At 47.0% G+C, this 9134-nt stretch overlaps 1 protein-coding gene across 1 annotated transcript; it reads left to right on the forward strand.

Moving 5' to 3' along the window:
• The first annotated feature begins 6740 nt into the window (after window positions 1-6740).
• LOC109781922 (NDR1/HIN1-like protein 13) lies at window positions 6741-7962 on the forward strand. The gene has a single exon (XM_020340510.3). It carries the CDS (start codon window positions 6877-6879, stop codon window positions 7723-7725), a length of 849 nt encoding a protein of 282 aa, XP_020196099.1. The 5' UTR covers window positions 6741-6876; the 3' UTR covers window positions 7726-7962.
• The last annotated feature ends 1172 nt before the right edge of the window (window positions 7963-9134 follow it).

The raw sequence follows: 9134 nt of genomic DNA on the forward strand, positions 1-9134 counted from the left end.
TTCATGCTTTCGAGAGGGAAATTACCAAGATTGAAGGGGAATCCAAATTTTCTTCGTTCTTTGCCCTTGAGTTTTTTCTATGATGAACATACACCCTGCAAATCACCGTGTTCAAATTTGGCACTTTTCCGGGCTCATTTACCATATTTAGGGGATTATGCGCATTTCCTAGGCATTTAGCGCATATAAATCCAATCCAGCTACAGCTGCATGGGTGTGATGTGAGGGATGTGGATTGTCGTTTTATCACGGCGCATCCTATGGTGCACATGCGCGATCTGCGTGGCTGGGGTTCCGGCCAATCATAGCGCAACACACAATAGGCTCAGTGCACACTGTTTCGGGAGGCGACGGAGATGAACCGTGTGCAATAATGAATGAGCAAGATTGTAAGGGAAGCCAAATTTCCTTCATCGTTTGTCGTTGAGCTCTTAAAAACCACCGCACTCCGTCCCAGAGCTCTCTCCAAGCGTCGTTCATGGCACCGCGGCGCACAATAACTGGTAAGGAAGCGATGGCATCCCACCGCGCCGCGTTCCTCGCCACCTGCGACCGCACACATGGTAAGGAAGCGATGGCATCCCGCCGCGCCGAGTTCATCGCCGCCGCCAGCCGCACAAGTACGTGGGCGGACTTTGATGCTGCCATGGCCAAATGGGCGGTGGATCCAGAGGCGGCCAAAGCCGCACAGAAGGAGCGGAAAAGGCAGAAAGCAGTCAAGAAAAGAGAGTCCCGCTGCCGCAAGAAAGAAGAGGCCACATTCCATGCTGAGGAGAGCTCGGCGTAGATTGAAGCACGGTGGGCTGCCGCCTACAAGACCGGAAGGAGAACGACGATGTCTGGCCAGCATGCCCCGATGCCAGCATGTGAGAAGTAGCTAGTGTGTGTGTCGCCCGTAATTTCCTATAATTAATTACGAGCATCTACCAGTACTACATACGTGCTAGTTTTAGAGAAAATTACTAGTAGTATTTAACTTGGTACTATCTATTATTAACGTACAATATCGGTAAGCGCATCATTTTAGGGCTTTGAGCGTTCATTAGCATGTGTTCACTGAAGTTTTGTAGCCGCACCACGACCCTATATGCTCCCAAAACGTCCGCTCGCAGCCACCGCAGACTAGAGCTGGCCGCAGCTGGTTTTTAGTCCCACCTAGTCGCGCGAGTTGGCCGCACACGGCTTAAATTGCCGCGCCAGTGGATGGCAGCAAGCTTCTCTCTTGTTGCATAGGATCAAATCTGGCTATGCGAGTGAGGCAGGCTGACACTTGATTAAATTTCATAAACTGATGATTGTTCATCGGGTGTCACCTTGCCTCGTTCATGTACATTGAATAATCCTGATACAATGAAAGAGATTTTTGAAATTATGTGCAGTTGGAGATGTTGATAGATATAAGAATTATTAGAAGATCACAAAACACACGGTTTCTATGGCGTACCCATGTGCGTTTTTATGCGTTAATGATCCATAACTCAATTACCTGTGCGATGTTTCCTAATAAAGCAAGCGTACCATTGACCAAAAAAATCAACTACACGTGTACATTTTTTTGGAGACAGGATCTGCAAATTTTCTCTTTTCTCGCACACGAGTATTTTATGCACTTTGTCTGTGTTGTGTGTTTCCCCCGCCCAAATTTGAATTTTCGCAACGTAATTTTCATTAGGCCCGCGATTTCAGAATTTATTCCTCCCACCACATCCCCACCCATCAAATTTCCTCAGTATCTCCCCCCTCCCCCTCCCGGTAGCTCAAACCGCTGCCGTCGCAACCAGAACTTCAACCACATCTACATTGTGCCCGAGCATCGTCGATCTAGTCAGGTAACCCACCGATCTCTATCACGGCCTCGGCCTGATTGCTTAAATGGCGCCTGCAAAACATCCTCATGCCTCCAAATCCCCACCGCCCCTACCTCCAGAGCATCGCCGCGCAAACCCAACCACATATCACGTGGAGGTCGAGGAGCTGATGGCGGTCGCTGGCGCGATGGCCGTTGTGCGTGTTGACCCGAAGGAACACCTCGCCTCCGCTGCTGATGACTTGGTGCAGGCTCTGGCTCAGATGAAGTGCCCCAGCGACTACCCCCCAAGACTTACCATGAAGTACTTGCCTCACTCGGGTAGATCTTCACAAAGTAGGCGATCTCCTTGCCCTTACAAACTTCTTGGTTCAACTCCACATCATGTCAGAGGCACCCAAGCGACACCTAACCAATCTAGGAGACACCACTCTCCAAAAGGTAATAGATGGTGTGTTGATGGTGAAATCCTTGCTCTTGTGCTTCAAATGATAGTATCCCCAACACTCAACTCTCTCTCATAGATTTAGCTATGGTGGAAGAAGGATTTGAGTGGAAATCAACTTGAGGAAGGCTAGAAATCAAAGTTTAAATGGTAGGAATGTAATCTCTTGATCTCAACACATGAGTAGGTGGTTCTCTCTCAGAAAATGAATGGTGAAAGTGTAGGCACGTTCTGATGGCTCTTCTCTATGAGGAAGAGGGGTGGAGGGGTATATATAGCCTCCACACAAAATCGAACCGTTACACACTTTTGACCCTTCTCGGTGGCACCGATCTGTGTAAAAATTTGAACATTAGGAATCTCGGTGGGACCAATGGGAACAACTCGGTGGGACCGATGCGCTAGGGCTTAGGGAAAACCTCATCTCGGTGGCAACGATTGCATCATCTCGATGGGACCGAAGTGAAGCAATGAGGCAATGGAGAAACGGTCAAGCCATCTCGGTGGGACCGATTGCAACATCTCGGTGGGACCGAAGTGATTGCAACAAGTCACAGAGAGGTAGGAAGGTCATCTCGGTGGGACCGAGATCCATATCGGTGGGACTGAATTGTTATGGTTTTGGCAGTGGCTATGTCAAGATGAACTCGGTGGCTCCGGATGGGAAATATCGGTGTTGCCGATTTGGGAATTAGGGTTTGAACATATTTGGTTAGAGAAAGTGGTTGAGGGTTTTGGAGTAATATCACTAAGCACTTGAGCAAATAGATCATTAAGCAACACCTCGTCCCCTTTTAATAGTGTTGGCTTTCCTATGGACTCAATGTGATCTTGGATCACTTAAACAAAAATATAGAGTCTTGAGATTTTGCCAGTCCTTGTCCTTAGCATTTTGAAGGGGTTCCACATCCTCTTGTCCTTGCCACTACACTGTTGAACTTGTCTGAAATATACTAGATAAAGCTATTAGTCCAACAAGAGATATGTCGACATTAATTACCAAAATCACCCAAGGAGCACTTGTGCTTTCAGAATTCTCCGTGGGAGCCGGAGAAGGGTCATGATTTGCCTCAGACTCATGCGAAGGCGATTCCACGACAGAAGTTTTGGGCATGGTAATCATGCCTGCGAGTTTGGGGTCGTTGACCGACAATCCCATCAATCCTTGCGTCGATCTCACAGCGGAACTCTCAATGAAAGCACCAGTGTCATTGTGAAAACCGGCAGACCTCGGGGTAGGAGGTCCGGAGCTGTGGATCCCGGACAGATGGTAACAGGAACAGGGAAACGATGTTTTACCCAGGTTCGGGCCCTCTTGATGGAGGTTAAACCCTACATCCTGTTCTTGTTTATATTGATATAGATGTACCGAGTATAGAGTTGATCTACCTCGAGATTGTAAGTTGTGGTCTAACTCTAGGGCTAGGTGAATGATATTGTGTTGATGCCCTCTCTACGGGCTAAACCCTACGGCTTATATATACGCCAGACAGGGTATCTAGGGTAACAAGGTCGGTATCTAGGCGCGGGACGGCAGGAGAAGTCTTGGAGTATACGACAAGTCTTCGGTAGATGTAGTCTCGATCATTCCCCTTGTGTACAGCTTCCGGAGTCCGTCTTGAGAATGAATGAAAGCCCATTGGCCCAATCCAAGGAATATGGGCCGGCCAGGTTAGCACCCCCTAATCGAGGACACCGTCAATATGGATTTTCTGCGAGATACAAAAAACAGGAACTGACACTCGCCGCTAGATCAATATGTTAGTCCCAAAAAGAATATAAATTGTTGCCAAAAGTATGTAAAAGTTGTAAAATAATGGCATGAAACAATTGAAAATTGTAGATACGAGGGAGACATATCAAAGATATATCAAGGGAGGGAGATTACCGGCAGCTGGAAATCTGGCCTGAAAAAGTGACAGCAGATATAACAATTCTGTGGAGCTCAAATTGACATGAAATTTTCTGGAGAATTATTTTCAAATATATTAAAAGTACTGGAGCAATATATACTAGAGGGGCCCCACAAGCCAGCCACACGGGCAAGTGGCGCGGTCGCCCCCTAGCTGCACCACTTGGCCATGTGGGCCCCTAGTGGCTCCCCTCCAGATGTCCTTCTGGTATATGAAGCCATTTAACCTAGAAAACTAAATAAGGAGAAGACTTGCGGGACCAGCTGCTGCCGTCTCGAGGCAGAAACAGAGGCAGGGAACTTTTGCTCTCCGACAGAGTGATTCTGCAGGGGAAACTTCCCTCCGGGAGGGGGAAATCGAAGCCATCATCATCGCAATGTTCCTCTCACCGCGGGAGGCCTCATCTTCATCAACATCTTCACCAGCACCATCTCATTTGTAAATCCTAGTTTCTCTCTTGTGTTCAATCATTGTCAAACCTCAGATTCGTACCTAGGGGTGCTAGTAGTGTTGATTACATCTTGTAGTTGATGCTAGTTGGTTTACTTGGTGGAAGATCATTATGTTTAGATTGTTGATTGCATATTTAAACCTACTAAACATGTTCAATATTATGAGTCGTGAGTAGTTCAATTTGTTCTCGAGGACATGGGAGAAGTGTTGTTATTAGTAATCATGTGAAGTTGAAAGCGTTCAATGTTTAGATAATATGTTTAATTATGAACTGTTATTGCTTTGACAATTATGTTTAATTATGATGTTAGTTCAATTTACATGCTTATATTCTTCTTATGTTTGTATTAGGTCGAGATATTGTAGGCAATGTATACTTCTTAATTCCAAGCAATAAACAATTGTTTGTATTCCTATTAACTTAGTTGTAAACAACTAAAAAGGTGTGTTATCTATGTATATAAATGTTAAAATATGTAAAACAAATATGAAATGCTTTGACTACTAAACTTTTAGAAATGCTTTGAGCTCCGTCCGAATTATTGGAAATCATTATCGTGGGTGGATTGATAACCTTTAGAATGGCTTAGAAAAATGCTTTGAGTGGTTGGAGGAATATTCAGTGATGCTTTGAAAGGAGGTTTCATATAGTTCGCCTAATTTCTGGTTGCATTTGGCCTTTGTGCGATGGGCGCAATGAGTCATTTAGTATGACCTATTCTCGGAAGACATCTCGACACAACCATGAAAAATTCGTGGGCCGACTAAGGAGTGGTCGTTCTGATCCATGGGCCCTAGCAGAATGCTTGGATTCGGCTTGTTCCCAGGTGAGAGAGGCGATGGTCGCAAACGCACGATACCGCTAGCACGACTCCTAGTGGTGTCCAATAATTCGCTCCCCCATCCGTCTGATTGAACATGCACAGTCTTCTTTGGTTCTTCTTCTCCTAACATGTAACAACAACTTTGAATTTAATAATCCCTTTCAATGCCTAATCAAAACGACAACTTGTGCTTCGTCGCTAGCAATATGACATCGAAATGTACCATTGTTGAATTACATGGACTTTTTCCCGATTTATGGCGAGACAGCGAACTGTCTCCAGCTGAATTTCTTTTGGGTTCCAAAAGAAGCATTATTTTGTCTACTATTTTTAAGGGAGTTTTGTGTATGTATCTATTATATTTCTTTTCCTGATTTATGGTGAGTCTTTTCCTGATTTATGGTGAGACAACGAACTGTCTCCTGCTGATTTTCTTTCGGGTTCCAAAACAAGCATTATTTTGTCTACTGTTTTTTAAGAGAATTTTGTGTACTCATCAATTATATTTTTTCCTTGCTGCTACTTCCTTTCATCTTGGGATCTATAGTCCACTAGATGAAGGAGGAGAGCGGTCTTCTGTATTTAAGGCATGATCTTAGTCTCTCCATATTAACTTAGTACTGAAAGCGGCTCAAAGCACTAAAGTCAAAGGCTCTAACTACCCCCACCAGCTAATGAGAAACACATGGATGGTTACTGGAAGGATACAAACCAGCTGCATGTCTGAATATGACACTCCAGTCTTGTGTGTTGAAAGTAAGTGGAGAAACTTGCATGAATCCTTCACGACGATTATCTCATATACATTGATGTTCTTTCGTGTTGTTAGTGCAAACTGTGATCCTTTATGATGCCATTAGTTCATGGTAGCAAAGTAGTAAACATATATCCTTTATAATGCCATTAGTTCATTGCAAATTTGAACATCTACGTCAAAGTTGAAGTGGCTTTGATATGCTCTTTCTGTTTTATGTGCACTAGAAGAGCTCGCGTCCAAAAAAAATCCGCACTTTTCTACCGAGCCATCCTACATGCCATGCAAGTGTGCAATGGTAGTTGAAGAGGAACACAAGGGTAAGCGTCACAAGACAAAACCACCAAATTTCTTAAGCCGGCCTTTGTCTTGTTATTAGTATAATTATTACAGTACACACACAGAAATGGACCAACTAGTAGTCGCACTACGCAAAGTACCAAATTATTAGGTGAGGTAAAGCCATCGGCCGTAAGGTAACGCGTCTCTGTTCATCTCACCTCACCACGCGCGTACACTTTCTCTCTCCCCTCCTGTCCCTTATTAGATCTCTCTCGCTCAACAAAATTCCTCAGCTCGAGCTCCCTGACCGCAACCACTCAACCACCCAGCAGGCCCAGCACCACCGCGTCTAAGCAGGTGCCGCCTCCGCCTCCGCGTCCTTGTCTGCGGCGGCTGCAATGGCCGACCGCGTCTACCCCGCCGCCAAGCCCACTCCGCCGCCCCTAATGGCCAACGGCGGCGGCGGCCCGGCGGCGCCCAAGCCGCAGATGTATCAGCGCCCCATCTACCGGCCGCAGGGGCAGGCGAAGAGCAGGCGCGGGCGGTCCTGCCGGTGCAGCTTCTGCTGCTGCTTCTGCTGGGCACTGCTGGTGGTCATCCTCCTCGCGCTAGTCGCCGCGGCCGCGGGCGGCGCCTTCTACCTGCTCTACCGCCCGCAACGCCCCAGCTTCACCGTCTCCTCTGTCCGCCTCAGCACGTTCAACCTCTCCTCCTCCACCACCGCGCCCGTCCTCACCGACTCCATCCGGCTCACCGTCACCGCCAAGAACCCCAACAAGAAGCTCGTCTATTTCTACGACGACTTCTCCTTCTCGGCCGCCACCGCCGCCAACGCAGTCCCGCTCGGGGACGCCACCGTGCCCGGGTTCGCGCATGAAGCCGGCAACACCACCGTTTTCACTGCCACCATCACCGCCGCTGGTGTCACCGTAGATCCCAGCAGCGCCGGCTCTGACCTTAAGAAGTCCGGTGCTTTCTCCGTCGCTATAGATGCCGACACGCGGGCCGGCGTCAAGGTCGGCAGCCTCAAGACAAAGAAGATGGGCATCCAGGTGCACTGCGAGGGCATCAAGGTGACGCCACCCAGTCCACCTCCGCCACCGCCGAAGAAGGTAAAGGGGAAGAATGGCACCGCCCTGGCTCCTGCGCCTGCGTTGGACAACGCCGAGACGACCGCGACGGTGAGCACCGCCGCGCACTCGTGCAAGGTCAGAGTCCGTGTGAAGATCTGGAAGTGGACCTTCTAGGTATAATGCCAACTTTAGGGACTGCCATGCAAAACATTCAGGAAACATATTTTTTCACTTTATATTGGAAAGTAGAGACCATGAATATCGTCGGTGTAAATTCCCTCAAAAGTTTATTCAGTTTTTGTTTTTGGTTTGGAATTTTCTTAAACATATTTTTGGTGCATGTATAACTTGGTGATTTGTTATTTGTAAGATTACGATTCGAATAAATCGAAATTAGTCACTTGCTGGTTACGAGCTACTCCATGTGACGTGGTTAATACAACTATTTTTTAGAAGCTCTATTACTGTATATCATCCAGGCTCATCTTAAGCAGTAGACTTAACTAGGAATTTTACAACGTATTGAAAATTGAGTATTGTGTAGTAGGAGTACATGTGATTGTGTCGGTAAGGAGAATCTTTCTGGTTGTCCAGCGAATTTGAGTTTATTTAAACAACAAAAACTGTATGGTGGAAATGGAAATGGAGATGTTTGTCATGTGAAGGACAGCGAGGAAACGCGGCTTGGTTTTGGTTGTTGGTGCGGCTACGTGACGTGACGTGAGGATAGGGGCTCGCAGCTGTAACGCCTTGTACTTGAGCGCCAAAGATTGTATTGTTTAATCAAGTGCTGGTGCTACTGGAGTAATTAACTACCGGGATTTCTCTTGGCGAACGTGCATATAATTAAGGGTCAACACACTCATTAAGAGTGGAGGGCCCGTGGTGCGTACCCTTTCGCCGGCACAGCGCCGAGGCATGGCTAGGACGTGGGACCACGTCGGTGGAGTCACGGGATACAAGTTTCTTCGAAGCACCGCGGAGACTAAGACGTCTTTTGTTCAGATTTTGTCCATTTGAGTTGTTTATAGACGCCGCGTCCGACTTTATCTGTTAAATTTGTGTTGGTCTGCTCAACCGACCGTCCCATTTAATCCGCCTGGCCATAATTTTTTGCAAGAATGAAAATGCAAAAATAGAATTGGCAATAGTTCATGCTGACGATGGTGCTAGCCGCCGGCATACGTGCTAGCCGCCGGCATACATGCCAGCGCACACAGAAAACGAGGGCGTCTTTTGGTCGAAGTTCATGCCAGCATAGCAGCTAGCGGCTGACACACATGTCAGCACATTAAAAAAATACTCCTCTATCGGTCATAGTTCGTGCATCTCGGCCGTAGATCATGCTGGCATACATGCCGACACAAAAAATTCACGTCTCTACCATAGTCCATCCATCTCGAGCATCTTCTTTTGCTTCTTCTCGAACCAAACTCTTCTCTTTGGGGACATCTTGCTCAAGTCAATCGTCATGATCTCCACTTCCTTTGAGATCTTCACAAGCTTCAACTTGTTGGCTTTGGTCTTGGCATAGCTCTCCTCGATCTCGAGCTTCCACTTTTGGATGTCAAAGTAAGTCTTCA

Source organism: Aegilops tauschii, chromosome 1 (assembly GCF_002575655.3).
Source record: "Aegilops tauschii subsp. strangulata cultivar AL8/78 chromosome 1, Aet v6.0, whole genome shotgun sequence".
In the NCBI taxonomy this organism is placed as follows: domain Eukaryota; kingdom Viridiplantae; phylum Streptophyta; class Magnoliopsida; order Poales; family Poaceae; genus Aegilops; species Aegilops tauschii.

Excerpts from the sequence above, each read along its gene's own strand:
- LOC109781922 (XM_020340510.3), top strand. The coding sequence starts at position 6,877 with ATGGCCGACCGCGTCTACCCCGCCGCCAAGCCCACTCCGCCGCCCCTA.